General features: G+C 42.8%; 1 protein-coding gene across 4 annotated transcripts in view; it reads right to left on the bottom strand.

The window, feature by feature from the left end:
* LOC139537851 (glutamate receptor 1-like) overlaps nucleotides 1-16,837 on the bottom strand; it is a 113,118-nt gene extending 96,281 nt beyond the window's left edge. The window contains exons 1-2 of one of the 4 annotated variants that reach the window (XR_011667608.1): nucleotides 16,323-16,833; nucleotides 15,991-16,125 (exon numbers count right to left, since the gene is read on the bottom strand). Coding sequence is in view for 3 of the 4 variants with exons in the window: in XM_071339694.1 (XP_071195795.1) it covers nucleotides 15,991-16,125; nucleotides 16,323-16,407 (220 nt within the window). In the remaining variant the exon portion in view is untranslated. Of the gene's footprint in view, nucleotides 1-15,990; nucleotides 16,126-16,322 lie in introns of all 4 variants that reach the window. The other 3 variants (XM_071339694.1, XM_071339693.1, XM_071339695.1) reach the window with 3 other exon arrangements.
* Between the last annotated feature and the right edge of the window lie 1,009 nt (nucleotides 16,838-17,846).

The raw sequence follows: 17,846 nt of genomic DNA on the forward strand, positions 1-17,846 counted from the left end.
CAGGCCCCCACTGAACAACACCACAGGCCCCCGCTGGTCAACACCACAGGCCCCAGCTGGACAACACCACAGGCTCCGGCTGGACAACACCACAGGCTCCCGCTGGACAACACCACAGGCTCCGGCTGGACAACACCACAGGCTCCCGCTGGACAACACCACAGGCCCCCGCTGGACAACACCACAGGCCCCCGCTGGACAACACCACAGGCTCCGGCTGGACAACACCACAGGCTCCCACTGGACAACACCACAGGCTCCCGCTGGACAACACCACAGGCCCCAGCTGGACAACACCACAGGCTCCGGCTGGACAACACCACAGGCTCCCGCTGGACAACACCACAGGCTCCCGCTGGACAACACCACAGGCTCACGCTGGACAACACCACAGGCTCCCGCTGGACAACACCACAGGCTCCCGCTGGACAACACCACAGGCTCCCGCTGGACAACACCACAGGCTCCCGCTGGACAACACCACAGGCTCCCGCTGGACAACACCACAGGCTCCCGCTGGACAACACCACAGGCTCCCGCTGGACAACACCACAGGCTCCCGCTGGACAACACCACAGGCTCCCGCTGGACAACACCACAGGGTCCCGCTGGACAACACCACAGGCTCCCGCTGGACAACACCACAGCCTCCCGCTGGACAACACCACAGGCCCCCGCTGGACAACACCACAGGCTCCCGCTGGACAACACCACAGGCTCCCGCTGGACAACACCACAGGCTCCCGCTGGTCAACACCACAGGCTCTGGCTGGACAACACCACAGGTTCCCGCTGGACAACACCACAGGCCCCCACTGGACAACACCACAGGCTCCCGCTGGTCAACACCACAGGCCCCCGCTGGACAACACCACAGGCTCTGGCTCCTGATCAAGAATGCTGCTCCCACAGAATCACATTCTTGTCATTTTCTACCAACTGACAACCCACTTGGAACACAGTGGTTGAATTTACATTGTTTCAACGTGATTTGTCAACGTATTGGAATCAACGAGGAAAACAAAAGTTATCAACCAGTACTGTTTTCATCTCATTTCAACCTGCATTTTAAACATTGAAATTAGGGTAAATCTTCAACTTAAATAGATTGATTTAACCTGACTAACGGATTGTTACATCTATCTAATGTCAACATAATCTTCAGAACTATGTATAAATTGCATTGAACATTTCACATAGAAACGTCAAAAATCTTTTTAATCCTATATTCAATATACAGTATTTTGGGTGACTGAAAATATGTTCAATTTCATATTTGATTAAACATATGTTATTTACCTTGTTTCAATGTTGATATTAAAATGGTATGTTTAAATCAACGTCATTGTTCCAACATCATGTCGTGAACCTAAATAAAGACTGAAGCCAGAGTCCAACGATTCCTTCCTGAACACTGACTCCTACTGGTATAAAGAGGGGTAATGCACTGCAGTGAGAATACCTCTATCATCCAGATACCTACAGTACCTCTACATACACTGCTTAGCTTTGGAAACACGGGAAAGGGAAAGGGGGATACCTAGTCAGTTGTACAACTGAATGCTTTCAACTGAAATGTGTCTTCTGCATTACATTTTTTTATTTTTTTTATTTAACCTTTATTTAACTAGGCAAATCAGTTAAGAACAAATTCTAATTCACAATGACGGCCTACCAAAAGGCAAAAGGCCTCCTGTGGGGACGGGGACGGGGGGGGGTGGGATTATTAAAAAAGACTATAAATACAATAGAAATATAGGACAAAATACACATCACGACAAGAGAGACAACACTACATAAAGAAAGACTTAAGATAACAACATAGTAAGGCAGCAACACATGACAACACAGCATGGTAGCAACACAACATAACAACAACATGGTAGCAACACAACATAACAACAACATGGTAGCAACACAACATGGTAGCAGCACAAAACATTGTACAAACATTATTGGGCACAGACAACAGCACAAAGGGCAAGAAGGTAGAGACAACAATACATCACGCAAAGCAGCCACAACTGTCAGTAAGAGTGTCCATGATTGAGTCTTTGAATGAAGAGACTGAGATAAAACTGTCCAGTTTGAGTGTTTGTTGCTGCTCGTTCCAGTCGCTATCTGCAGCGAACTGAAAAGAGGAGCGACCCAGGGATGTGTGTGCTTTGGGGACCTTTAACAGAACGTGACTGGCAGAACCCAACCCCTCTGAATCAGAGGTACGGGGGGCTGCCTTAATCGACATCCGCGTCTTCGGCGCCCGGGGAACCGTCAGCTGTGTTGAACAACTTTAAAAACTGATCAGCTTCCATACTCCTTTGTACGGACTACCTTAATAATATTGAAAAGTTGAAAAGTAACGCCTAACTTTTCTTACACAAGCTGTATGTTGAAAGTACATTTGGAGTGAGGTTGGGTTTATGTAAGCTACATTGACATCTGATTTTCCCAGAGGACACCATCGTTTCAACGTGAAACTAGGTATACTATCATTGGTCCAGTGTGTGCCCAGTGGGAATGTCTTGCCACAACCAGCCTTTTGAGGCTGGCTATCATCTGGATACCTGCTAATCTCCTCGACATGTTAATCTAAAGCATTACAGGCCTAAAAATAGAATTCCTTTGTGTGATTACAACCACAGGAGAACACGTGTACTGCTTCTGCTAAACACTGGCAATCCCCTTCCTACTTAAATTGATTTTTTTGACAACTGAACTCCCCTTTCACTCTACACCAGAGTTAATTCCACATATTCACTACTCTTAACTGAAGAAAAAAATCTGTTTAGTTATGATACAATGAATAATAGATTGAATGGGTTTGTTGAGGCAAGGCCCCGCTAAACGATTCACATAAAAGGCACAAGCTCCATAGAGACAGCGACATCACTTATATGCAACCATCTCAAGCTACAGTATATCAGGGCAATCACACAGGCTTAGTTCTGGATTTCACACACACACACACACACACACACACACACACACACACACACACACACACACACACACACACACACACACACACACACACACACACACACACACACACACACACACACACACACACACACACACACACGCTGTAGGCTACAGGTCAGTTTCTCCTACAGCCGAAAGAATTGTCTTCAACTTAGTGATAGCACTACACCATGTATATCTAATTGGGGATAATCCAACTGGAATGGTTTCTTGCCAAGGTGGAGACACTCAGTTAGCCGCTCCACTGTCACTCATCAAAGTCAACTTATCTCACAAGAAGCAAACGGATCACACCAAGCTCAGTCTGTTTTGGGGGATTGCCCAACATTGTGTGACATGATGTATTTTTATGCAAACACAAAACAAATGACTAGAAAATACCCCGGCAATTATTTCCATTCTTCGCTCAACCAATCTGTAAATTGCCGATAAGGACAATATTGGTGCTAACATAGAAAGTTGGAATCTAAATGAAACATGCCTCACTACCAACAGCACATAGGAAATGTATGAGTTTGTTGTCTTAATTGTAAATATCCTCAATGGCAGATTATGGTAATGTTGTTTTTCACTGGAGGGCATTGTGACTAATACCTCAATTTGCATAAATAATCCAATGGCATGTCTGTTCAGCAGTTCATCCAGTGATAAAACACCTACAGTGACATGTCTGTTTAGCAGTTCATCCAGTGATAAAACACCTACAGTGACAGGTCTGTTTAGCAGTTCATCCAGTGATAAAACACCTACAGTGACATGTCTGTTTAGCAGTTCATCCAGTGCAGTGATAAAACACCAACAGTGACATGTCTGTTTAGCAGTTCATCCAGTGATAAAACACCTACAGTGACAGGTCTGTTTAGCAGTTCATCCAGTGATAAAACACCTACAGTGACATGTCTGTTTAGCAGTTCATCCAGTGACAAAACACCTACAGTGACATGTCTGTTTAGCAGTTCATCCAGTGACAAAACACCTACAGTGACATGTCTGTATAGCAGTTCATCCAGTGACAAAACACCTACAGTGACATGTCTGTTTAGCAGTTCATCCAGTGATAAAACACCTACAGTGACATGTCTGTATAGCAGTTCATCCAGTGACAAAACACCTACAGTGACATGTCTGTATAGCAGTTCATCCAGTGATAAAACACCAACAGTGAGATGTCTGTTCAGCAGTTCATCCAGTGATAAAACACCTACAGTGACATGTCTGTATAGCAGTTCATCCAGTGATAAAACACCTACAGTGACATGTCTGTATAGCAGTTCATCCAGTGATAAAACACCAACAGTGACATGTCTGTATAGCAGTTCATCCAGTGATAAAACACCTACAGTGACATGTCTGTTCAGCAGTTCATCCAGTGATAAAACACCTACAGTGACATGTCTGTTCAGCAGTTCATCCAGTGATAAAACACCAACAGTGACATGTCTGTTCAGCAGTTCATCCAGTGCAGTGATAAAACACCTACAGTGACATGTCTGTTCAGCAGTTCATCCAGTGATAAAACACCAACAGTGACATATCTGTTTAGCAGTTCATCCAGTGATAAAACACCTACAGTGACATGTCTGTTCAGCAGTTCATCCAGTGATAAAACACCAACAGTGACATGTCTGTTCAGCAGTTCATCCAGTGATAAAACACCTACAGTGACATGTCTGTTCAGCAGTTCATCCAGTGATAAAACACCAACAGTGACATGTCTGTTCAGCAGTTCATCCAGTGATAAAACACCAACAGTGACAAGTCTGTTCAGCAGTTCATCCAGTGCAGTGATAAAACACCTACAGTGACATGTCTGTTTAGCAGTTCATCCAGTGCAGTGATAAAACACCAACAGTGACATGTCTGTATAGCAGTTCATCCAGTGATAAAACACCTACAGTGACATGTCTGTATAGCAGTTCATCCAGTGATAAAACACCAACAGTGACATGTCTGTTCAGCAGTTCATCCAGTGATAAAACACCTACAGTGACATGTCTGTTTAGCAGTTCATCCAGTGATAAAACACCAACAGTGACATGTCTGTTCAGCAGTTCATCCAGTGATAATACACCTACAGTGACATGTCTGTTTAGCAGTTCATCCAGTGATAAAACACCTACAGTGACATGTCTGTTTAGCAGTTCATCCAGTGATAAAACACCAACAGTGACATGTCTGTATAGCAGTTCATCCAGTGATAAAACACCAACAGTGACATGTCTGTATAGCAGTTCATCCAGTGATAAAACACCTACAGTGACATGTCTGTTCAGCAGTTCTTCCAGTGATAAAACACCTACAGTGACATGTCTGTATAGCAGTTCATCCAGTGATAAAACACCTACAGTGACATGTCTGTTTAGCAGTTCATCCAGTGATAAAACACCAACAGTGACATGTCTGTATAGCAGTTCATCCAGTGATAAAACACCAACAGTGACATGTCTGTATAGCAGTTCATCCAGTGATAAAACACCTACAGTGACATGTCTGTTCAGCAGTTCATCCAGTGATAAAACACCAACAGTGACATGTCTGTTCAGCAGTTCATCCAGTGATAAAACACCAACAGTGACATGTCTGTTCAGCAGTTCATCCAGTGCAGTGATAAAACACCTACAGTGACATGTCTGTTCAGCAGTTCATCCAGTGATAAAACACCAACAGTGACATGTCTGTATAGCAGTTCATCCAGTGATAAAACACCAACAGTGACATGTCTGTATAGCAGTTCATCCAGTGATAAAACACCTACAGTGACATGTCTGTTCAGCAGTTCATCCAGTGATAAAACACCAACAGTGACATGTCTGTTCAGCAGTTCATCCAGTGACAAAACACCAACAGTGACATGTCTGTTCAGCAGTTCATCCAGTGCAGTGATAAAACACCTACAGTGACATGTCTGTTCAGCAGTTCATCCAGTGATAAAACACCAACAGTGACATGTCTGTTTAGCAGTTCATCCAGTGATAAAACACCTACAGTGACATGTCTGTATAGCAGTTCATCCAGTGATAAAACACCTACAGTGACATGTCTGTTTAGCAGTTCATCCAGTGCAGTGATAAAACACCTACAGTGACATGTCTGTATAGCAGTTCATCCAGTGATAAAACACCTACGGTGACATGTCTGTTTAGCAGTTCATCCAGTGATAAAACACCAACAGTGACATGTCTGTATAGCAGTTCATCCAGTGATAAAACACCAACAGTGACATGTCTGTTTAGCAGTTCATCCAGTGATAAAACACCTACAGTGACATGTTTGTATAGCAGTTCATCCAGTGATAAAACACCTACAGTGACATGTCTGTTTAGCAGTTCATCCAGTGATAAAACACCTACAGTGACATGTCTGTATAGCAGTTCATCCAGTGATAAAACACCTAGTGACATGTCTGTTTAGCAGTTCATCCAGTGATAAAACACCTACAGTGACATGTCTGTTTAGCAGTTCATCCAGTGATAAAACACCTACAGTGACATGTCTGTTTAGCAGTTCATCCAGTGATAAAACACCTACAGTGACATGTCTGTATAGCAGATCATCCAGTGATAAAACACCAACAGTGACATGTCTGTTCAGCAGTTCATCCAGTGCAGTGATAAAACACCTACAGTGACATGTCTGTTTAGCAGTTCATCCAGTGATAAAACACCAACAGTGACATGTCTGTATAGCAGTTCATCCAGTGATAAAACACCTACAGTGACATGTCTGTTTAGCAGTTCATCCAGTGATAAAACACCTACAGTGACATGTCTGTATAGCAGATCATCCAGTGATAAAACACCAACAGTGACATGTCTGTTCAGCAGTTCATCCAGTGCAGTGATAAAACACCTACAGTGACATGTCTGTTTAGCAGTTCATCCAGTGATAAAACACCAACAGTGACATGTCTGTATAGCAGTTCATCCAGTGATAAAACACCTACAGTGACATGTCTGTTTAGCAGTTCATCCAGTGATAAAACACCAAAAGTGACATGTCTGTATAGCAGTTCATCCAGTGATAAAACACCAACAGTGACATGTCTGTTTAGCAGTTCATCCAGTGATAAAACACCTACAGTGACATGTCTGTATAGCAGTTCATCCAGTGCAGTGATAAAACACCTACAGTGACATGTCTGTTCAGCAGTTCTTCCAGTGATAAAACACCTACAGTGACATGTCTGTATAGCAGTTCATCCAGTGATAAAACACCTACAGTGACATGTCTGTTCAGCAGTTCATCCAGTGATAAAACACCAACAGTGACATGTCTGTTCAGCAGTTCATCCAGTGCAGTGATAAAACACCTACAGTGACATGTCTGTTCAGCAGTTCATCCAGTGATAAAACACCAACAGTGACATGTCTGTATAGCAGTTCATCCAGTGATAAAACACCAACAGTGACATGTCTGTATAGCAGTTCATCCTGTGATAAAACACCTACAGTGACATGTCTGTTCAGCAGTTCATCCAGTGATAAAACACCAACAGTGACATGTCTGTTCAGCAGTTCATCCAGTGATAAAACACCAACAGTGACATGTCTGTTCAGCAGTTCATCCAGTGCAGTGATAAAACACCTACAGTGACATGTCTGTTCAGCAGTTCATCCAGTGATAAAACACCAACAGTGACATGTCTGTTTAGCAGTTCATCCAGTGATAAAACACCTACAGTGACATGTCTGTATAGCAGTTCATCCAGTGATAAAACACCTACAGTGACATGTCTGTTTAGCAGTTCATCCAGTGCAGTGATAAAACACCTACAGTGACATGTCTGTATAGCAGTTCATCCAGTGATAAAACACCTACAGTGACATGTCTGTTTAGCAGTTCATCCAGTTATAAAACACCTACAGTGACATGTCTGTATAGCAGTTCATCCAGTGATAAAACACCTACGGTGACATGTCTGTTTAGCAGTTCATCCAGTGATAAAACACCTACAGTGACATGTTTGTATAGCAGTTCATCCAGTGATAAAACACCTACAGTGACATGTCTGTTTAGCAGTTCATCCAGTGATAAAACACCTACAGTGACATGTCTGTATAGCAGTTCATCCAGTGATAAAACACCTAGTGACATGTCTGTTTAGCAGTTCATCCAGTGATAAAACACCTACAGTGACATGTCTGTTTAGCAGTTCATCCAGTGATAAAACACCTACAGTGACATGTCTGTTTAGCAGTTCATCCAGTGATAAAACACCTACAGTGACATGTCTGTATAGCAGATCATCCAGTGATAAAACACCAACAGTGACATGTCTGTTCAGCAGTTCATCCAGTGCAGTGATAAAACACCTACAGTGACATGTCTGTTTAGCAGTTCATCCAGTGATAAAACACCAACAGTGACATGTCTGTATAGCAGTTCATCCAGTGATAAAACACCTACAGTGACATGTCTGTTTAGCAGTTCATCCAGTGATAAAACACCTACAGTGACATGTCTGTATAGCAGATCATCCAGTGATAAAACACCAACAGTGACATGTCTGTTCAGCAGTTCATCCAGTGCAGTGATAAAACACCTACAGTGACATGTCTGTTTAGCAGTTCATCCAGTGATAAAACACCAACAGTGACATGTCTGTATAGCAGTTCATCCAGTGATAAAACACCTACAGTGACATGTCTGTTTAGCAGTTCATCCAGTGATAAAACACCAAAAGTGACATGTCTGTATAGCAGTTCATCCAGTGATAAAACACCAACAGTGACATGTCTGTTTAGCAGTTCATCCAGTGATAAAACACCTACAGTGACATGTCTGTATAGCAGTTCATCCAGTGATAAAACACCAACAGTGACATGTCTGTATAGCAGTTCATCCAGTGATAAAACACCTACAGTGACATGTCTGTATAGCAGTTCATCCAGTGATAAAACACCAACAGTGACATGTCTTTATAGCAGTTCATCCAGTGATAAAACACCTACAGTGACATGTCTGTTTAGCAGTTCATCCAGTGATAAGACACCTACAGTGACATGTCTGTTCAGCAGTTCATCCAGTGATAAAACACCTACAGTGACATGTCTGTTTAGCAGTTCATCCAGTGATAAAACACCAACAGTGACATGTCTGTATAGCAGTTCATCCAGTGATAAAACACCTACAGTGACATGTCTGTTTAGCAGTTCATCCAGTGATAAGACACCTACAGTGACATGTCTGTTCAGCAGTTCATCCAGTGATAAAACACCTACAGTGACATGTCTGTTTAGCAGTTCATCCAGTGATAAAACACCTACAGTGTAATGTCTGTATAGCAGTTCATCCAGTGACAAAACACCTACAGTGACATGTCTGTATAGCAGTTCATCCAGTGATAAAACACCTACAGTGACATGTCTGTTCAGCAGTTCATCCAGTGATAAAACACCTACAGTGACATGTCTGTTCAGCAGTTCATCCAGTGATAAGACACCTACAGTGACATGTCTGTTCAGCAGTTCATCCAGTGATAAAACACCTACAGTGACATGTCTGTTCAGCAGTTCATCCAGTGATAAAACACCTACAGTGACATGTCTGTTCAGCAGTTCATCCAGTGATAAAACACCAACAGTGACATGTCTGTTTAGCAGTTCATCCAGTGATAAAACACCTACAGTGACATGTCTGTTTATCAGTTCATCCAGTGATAAAACACCAGCTGATGCACACATTAAGAGTGCATGCCCAGATTCCCATTAAAACCACAGTCAGTTGTTTCTTAGGAAACTTCTTCATTCAATGAGAATTATCTTCCAGTACAATGTGTAATTCCACAAAAAAATACTCCAAGACTGATAAACCATATTCCGTTCTACACTATCCATCTTTATCTGTGTGTGCCTCTGAAACGATTGATAATTCTAGACACCATTGATTACTGAACTACAGTATTACATTCAATCATTGAAACAGGTTTCTCAACCTTCTCTGGCAAAGGGAAACCAGTCTTTTGAATAAACAGTAAAATGTGACACCCTTAAAAACAGAAATGAGGGAGCAAACTGGGTGATTGCAGAAGGGTAAGATGGCATTACATTAACTTTAAATTGGCTTGGGGGAATGTCGGGTTTGTCTAGAAAGATAATCATGTCCCTGTTGAACTGCTGTGCCACTCTCTCCCTAACCTCCCTCCATTTCTCTCTCTCTCTCCCTCCCTCCCGCCATTTCCCTCCCTCCCTCCCTCCCTTTCTCTCTCTCTCTCTCTCTCTCCCTCCCTCCCTCTATTTCTCTCTCTCCCTCCCTCCATCCATTTCTCCCTCCCTCCATTTCCCTCCCTCCCTCCCTCCCTCCCTCCCTCCCTCAATTTCTCTCTCTCTCTCTCCTTCCCTCCCTCCATTTCTCTCTCTCCCTCCCTCCCTTTCTCTCTCTCCCTCCCTCCCTCCCTCCCTCTCCCTCCCTCAATTTCTCTCCCTCCCTCCCTCCCTCCCTCCCTCCCTCCCTCCCTCCCTCCATTTCTCTCTCTCTCTCTCCTTCCCTCCCTCCATTTCTCTCTCTCCCTCCCTCCCTTTCTCTCTCTCCCTCCCTCCCTCCCTCTCCCTCCCTCAATTTCTCTCTCTCCCTCCCTCCCTCCATTTCTCTCTCTCTCTCTCCCTCCCTCCCTCCCTTTCTCTCTCTCCCTCCCTCCCTCCCTCTCCCTCCCTCAATTTCTCTCTCTCCCTCCCTCCCTCCATTTCTCTCTCTCTCTCTCTCCCTCCCTTCCTTCCTTTCTCTCCCTCCTTCCCTTCCTTTCTCTCCCTCCCTCCCTCCCCCTCTCTCTCTCTCTGTATGAGAGTGAGACAAGCAGCACTTGGTTTTACTGGACTAGAATACACTGTAACTATCAGCACTTATTTAGTGTTAGCCCCAACACTGCCCTCTATAGGCTTGATGTCAGGATACAGAGCATGACATTATGGCTTCAACCAAAGCGCCAAAGTGCCAAGTCTAGGTCCAAGAGGCTTCTAAACAGCTTCTACCCCCAAGCCATAAGACTCCTGAACACCTAATCAAATGGCAACCCAGATTATTTGCATTCCCCCCCCCTCTCCCCCTCTTTACACCACTGCTACTCTCTGTTGTTACTAGTCTCTGCATGTAAATCTTACCTCAATGAACTGCTGCCCCCGCATATTGACTCTGTACCGGTACCCCCCTGTATATAGACTCGCTATTGTTATTTTACTGCTGCTCAGGTGGGACGATTCTAGCCAATGAGAGGGCAGATACGCATGTAAACAACAGTTCCATTATAGCATCTGTGACAGCATAGCCAGTGCCATTGAGGCTATCTCCATTTTAAAGTAGTAAATGTTCTTCTTCTTCATTGGCTGATTGCTCCCAACTTATAAGAATCCCCACCCAGTTGACTACTTTTAAATGGTGGAAGCCCTCAATGGCAATGTACATGCTAAAATGGATTATATCCATGATGAGTCTTCTATCTATCTCTATGACAACAGCCACAACTCCAATATAAAGTTTGTATTTCAAAGTTGCCGAAATGCTACGTGTGTCCACTTAAATCAGTGCATTCGTAACAACCAAACCATTACAAAACTTATTTTCGACCAAAATAAGCCTCACGTAGAAAATTAGCAATTCCATTTTTGTTGGCCAAATTCGACACTCTCTCATTGACCTCCATGCAAAAATTACTCACTTTGTGGGCTTATTTTTTTGTGAACAGATTTTGGGCGGAGTAAAACCTCTTGCTTTGTCTCTCGCGTCACCTCTTCCTCTCTGCTTCAACCTATACACCTCCTTATGGGTGGCATTTAGGTGGCTAGAAAGTCCGCACTGGAGCCATCAAGTGTTCATGGAAATGTTTAAGTCTTTAAGGATTATTGGTACCGACTTGTAGCTATGTGGGACACCTCAGGTCATTTGTGGCACAAGAAACTGTCCGTTGTCCACTAACTGAATTTGCCATGTGTCTCGGAGCTCTCTACCAGGTGAGTGATGCTGTGCTGCCTGGGAGAAGCAGGAAGCTGTGTCTGCATTTTCTGAGACCCTGGATGTAGACGGCTGTGACTGTGTGTGTGACGCATGCAGACACATTAGCCTGAATAACCTCATACATTCCACATGAATCCTTCAACTTGGTAGGCATCCAAATGGTGTCTCTGAGTCCTTGGTAGCCTAGTTAATGGTCCTAATATATTCATTGGATGTTATTATTGTTCTACTATATATGGTTATTATTGTAACTGTTAATATGGCTCTCCGTACCTTGTCATTCCTCCCCCTCACCCTGGGCAACTCAATTAGTTTTTTAAAATGATGATGGTTTCTATATTATGGTAACATAGCCATCTGTCTAAAGTAAATATGACAATATCTTACTGATGACAAAAAAAGGGTTTCTGTGAATTATTTGCTTACTTTAGAAATATGATTGTATTGCCAAGCCACTTTAGTGTTCTTAAGTCAAAATCATCATTGGCCCCCATTGAGAATAACTGGGGAAACACAGTCAGAATGCCTGGGGCAACACAGTCACAATGCCTGGGCAGCACAGTCACAATGCCTGGGGCAGCACAGTCACAATGCCTGGAGCAGCACAGTCAGAATGCCTGGGGCAGCACAGTCACAATGCCTGTGGCAGCACAGTCACAATGCCTGTGGCAGCACAGTCACAATGCATGGGGCAACACAGTCACAATGGGAGTCAGTCGTACTGATAACGTCCATATCAATGGAGTGACGAATCTGTGAAACCCATGAATAGGTTGCCCCCCCCCCCCCCCCTGTCTGATACAGCCAAGGAAGTATGATGTTGCTCACGACTATGATCCGTTGTGTTGACTGAAGAAGAAAATGAGAAAACAAACTGAATCGCTGTCACGTTCCTGACCTGTTTTCTGTTGTTTTGTATGTGTGTGATGGTCAGGGCGTGAGTTTTGGGTGGGCAGTCTATGTTTGCTGTTTCTATGTTGGTTTTGGGTTGCCTGGTATGGCTCTTAATTAGAGGCAGGTGTTTTGCGTTTTCCTCTAATTGAGAGTCATATTAAGGTAGGTTGTTCTCACTGTTTGTTTGTGGGTGATTGTCTTCCGTGTCTGTCTGCGTACCACACGGGACTGTAGCGTTTGTTTGTTCGTTCGTTTGTTATAGTCTGTACCTGTTCCTACGTGCTTCGTGTTTTATGTAAGTACTCATGGTGTAGGTCAGTCTACATTCGTTTTTTGTTATTTTGTAATCCTTCCCAGTGTTTGTTTTCGTGTCTCGTCGATTGATTTAATAAATCATTATGTATTCAAAACCCGCTGCATTTTGGTCGAATCACTACTCCTCCTCTTCGTATGAAGGGGAGGAGGAACACCGTTACAATCGCTCAGGTCATTTCCAGATTGTCTGTGTCTTTTTAAATCAACTGATGAAACGCTGCTATTCCTTCCTAATGCAAATCCTGATGTCATAAGCGGCTCATACTAATGTCTAGAATGAGGAGGCATTGGCAGGAACAACACTGAATCACTGAGCTCTTTTAATAAGAGCCCAGGGCCCGGTTGCATAAAATACCTTCAGTTAATTTCCCCCTTATCTTTTCCCTTAAAGTTTCTTTAACTCTAAGTAGGTTGCACAAAAAGTGAATTTCCGAAGAGAGAGAGATCAGCCAATCAGGATACATTCAAAAACCAAATCAACACTGACTGGTCACTGTGTCTAAAGCAAGTCATAAAACTCATCCAATCATAATATAATATCTCCAGGAGATGAGAGGTGAGGACCCAGGATCAGAATACCAAGTCTTCAACTGCAAGCCGCCTCTTTCACATGTCAATTGAAATTACGAGTCCACAGGAAAATGTCCGTACCGTTGGGTTTGCTGTCTGTGTGCAATTTTAATGTTTCCTCCCACATTCCATCTTCCACTTTCTCATTGAAAAGGTTACAATTATTGGAAGCTTGCGGGAACTCAGGGAGTGCCTGAAATGTGTTTATTCTATGTTACTCAATTGAGACACATAGGAAATGTAGTCAATTTGATACGTCAAGTATTTCCAGATAAACGTCATATTGGCATAAATATGGTTCCCTAAATGTGCTATTTCACATCATTTCCACAAAATGACGCTGATACAGCTCAACTCCCCCTGTTGATTCACACGTTTCATGACTGCTATGATCAATAAAATAATATCTCCGTTGTTTTTTGGCGCCTAAATGAACCATTATTGGCCAACGGGGATGCGTTTTGAAAAGCGCTATCTTATAGACGCGACATGAAAGTCAAAAAGTAACTGCATGACGCCAACAGATGGTGCCTTAAAATGTTCTAATCTTTTAGAAAACTGCAGATTCGTGGAAATGAGTGCCTAGACCGGATAATTTCCTACTGTACCTCGAAAAAATCATTATGACAGAATGTTAGAGAAGAGGTTACTGACACTCTCATTGACATTTAGTAAAGCAACAGATGTTAATGCAATGGAGATGGCATTTGAACACCTCAAACACTAACTGTCATCAAAGTGAAAACACTATTCAGTGCAATTACAAAGAACTGCAGTCAGTTAGTCAATTACAAAGAACAAACCATTCACTAAACCCTAAATCTCAACTAAATCTGGTAATGAATAATGTGTAAATTGACGAAGTTGAGGAGACTAAACTGCTTGGAGTAACCCTGGATTGGGGCGGCAGGTAGCCTAGTGGTTAGAGTGTTGGGCGAGTAACCAAAAGGTTGCTAGATCGAATCCCCGAGCTGACAAGGTAAAAGTCTGTTGTTCTGCCCCTGAACAAGGCTGTTAACCCACTGTTCCTAGGCTGTCATTGTAAATAAGAATTTGTTCTTAACTGACTTGCCTAGTTAAATAAACTGACATGGTCTAAACATATTGATGCAACAGTAGCTAAGATGGGGAGAGTGATGTTCTGCTTTCTTGACATCTCTATCAACAAAACAAGTCCTACAGGCCCTAGTTCTGTTGCACGTGGACTACTGACCAGTTATATGGTCAAGTGGCACAGAGGGACTTAGGCAAATTACAGTTGTCCCAGAAAAGAGCAGCGCGGCTATCCCGTAAGTGTACACGGAGAGCCAACATCGATGACATGCATGTCAATATCTCCTGGCTCAAAGTAGAGGAGAGATTGACTGCATCACTACATGTCTTTGTGAGAGGCACTTGACATGTTGAAAAACATAGAGCTGTCTAGCACACAGCTCAGACACCCATGCATACTCCCACAACACATGCCACCAGAGGTCTCTTCACAATCCCCAAGTCCAGAACAGACTCTGGGAAACGCACAGTACTACACAGAGCCATGACTACAAACTCTATTTCAAATCAATTAACTCGTGAAAGCAGTACAAATCTGATTTTAAAAAATGGATAAAACTACACCTTATGGAACAACAAGGACTATGAAGAGACACAAACGCACACACACACTACACACACACACTACACACACACTCTACACACACACTCTACACACACACTCTACACACACACTCTACACACACACTCTACACACACACGCTAGCACACACACTCTACACACACGTACATTGTAATATTGTTGTATGGTGGTATTATACATGTTGTATTGTAGATATGTTGTGGTATAATAATGTTATATGTACTGTACTGTTTTATTTTTGGTTTTATGTGTGATGTAAGTGCCTCAATGTGTTTGGACCCCAGGAAGAGTAGCTGATAGGGATCCCTAATAAATACACATTTAAAAAAAAATGACAGATGCCATATCTTAATTTGAGCCAGTTTCACACAACAGGAAAATGATCCTGCAGCAACAGTTAATGTGCATTGTTATGTAGATTATAATTAATGGACATTTTTTTGTAGGGGTTTGGGCAAATCAAGTCTGAAATTTGAAATTGGAAATGATTATGCAAAAGGCTTCTAACCTGGTTTAACCTCGAATACACTACACGTTAGCGTTTCCAGCTATGCAGGAAAATTCCTGCAACAACAGGATGATCAAATGAAGATATGGCATCTGTACATGTGCTGTTCATTATTAAGGGAGATAAAGGCTAAACTCACATGCATATGTCATAGCAAAGCTGCTTGCTGTGTCGACCATGTCCACTTGTGGTACCAGTTTGGGGATATCCTGGTGATGAGAGAGTGCAAACCGAAAAACCTCATATTCGTGGGAGCCGTTTGGGAACAATCCCCCTGTGTGCAAGACAAAGGCCATCATTGAAAAGGGTTCACATCAACTGTCATCAAACAACGAATATTTTAACGTAGCCTATTACAAAATAAGACGAATGGGGACTGTCTTGCAACTTTGGAATTACGCAGCAGTTTAGATGTCAAACTGACAGGACGCAGTAGTGATATAATAAGCATGCCGTGTTGATAATACTCACCTATATTTATATTACTTGGGAAACTTGAACCAGAGCAAAACCCAACACAAAAACTAACAAAGACCAAGGTAAGTCTTCGCTGCATATTTCCTTTTGCATTGGCGACGAAAAAATAAACAAATTCCAAATAAAGGTCTGCTTCTGTTGCCCACAAGCCACTCACAATGCATTCATGGTTGTAGTAGACTAACTGAATTCGCAGAGCTTGAGTCACAACCGCTCTCTCCCTTCCCTGGCGCTCTCTCTCTCGCTGTCTGCGGTGCGCGCAGAGCTAAAGATAATGACGGTGTCAATACACAAGCAGACGGAGCCCTACCTGCTTTAGATATGAACTGCGGAGCTTCGATTATGTCAGCATTAAATGGGAGCTCGTGATGGGTTTCTGAACATTCTGTCACCGTATTCACACAGTATCGTTATGAGAATTACGCTTAGATAAATCGTTACAGAACTGGGAATGCCCAAATCCCTTGCCCAGACTGTGTTAATAAACCAGTAGTGGAGTTGCCAAGACGTTCATGGCATAATGATTGTGCAAGCAGCTCATTACCGGTCTATGATTGGTCGTAAATGGCAACCTAAATCGACCGGTTAATTACATTTTATGTTGACAAGTATAGTGAAAATAATGACACATATAGTTAACTCGTTAATTACGTCGTATGTACACAAGTTTAGTGAAAACAATGACATATATAGTTAACTATTTTATGACACATACATGTTATTATTAGGTTACAGAACACAAATGTATAGCCTAACGAGGCTGTTTTGCGATGGACATCAAGGTGTAGACCGACTGTAAAATAATAAATACGGAGTATTTTCACATGCGATATTTTACAGTCATACATCTCTCGAAAGATACAGTATATAAATAGGCCTGACCCTCACAACTGTTCTGTCACCTAATAACATATATACGGCACAGCGTTTAAATTCTGCCTATACATCAGAAATCAGACAACAAGACTGCGGCTTTGTCTTGATATGCAGCCGACTCGAGATCAACTCTTTGCGCGCGCTCTAATCCAGGACATCGGAAATGAATGAACGCCATAACAGGCGACGTGTTGGCCTGATAATAGCCTCATTACTGCCTCGTTTGGCTCTACCACTGTTCTCGTGTCTGTAGTCTTATGACCTTTAGATCAGGAGAGCGACACGGATACAAAAGTGATTTTTAGAGACTGCTCTTTTTGGACAGCAGAATATTTATTGGCGCTATAGGTTTTTGCAAATGGGAGAAACATTTCATGGGCTACTGGCTTTGTGATAGACCTACTTGGATAACAAATACTAATACTAATCTCTTACATATGTTTATCCACAGTGCTGAGTGTGTACTGTCACCATGCTAGCAGTAAAACAACATTTTAAAACAACGTTGTCACGTGCATCTACGGCACAATTCTATAGCAACCTCACAGCACGAGCTCATAAATGGACTAATGTTAAATCCCAAACTTCCTGGTTTTCAACAGTTGAAAACCAGACAATGAATAAAGGATGAAGGCCTTGTGC

The sequence above is a fragment of the Salvelinus alpinus genome, chromosome 13 (assembly GCF_045679555.1).
Source record: "Salvelinus alpinus chromosome 13, SLU_Salpinus.1, whole genome shotgun sequence".
Taxonomy (NCBI): domain Eukaryota; kingdom Metazoa; phylum Chordata; class Actinopteri; order Salmoniformes; family Salmonidae; genus Salvelinus; species Salvelinus alpinus.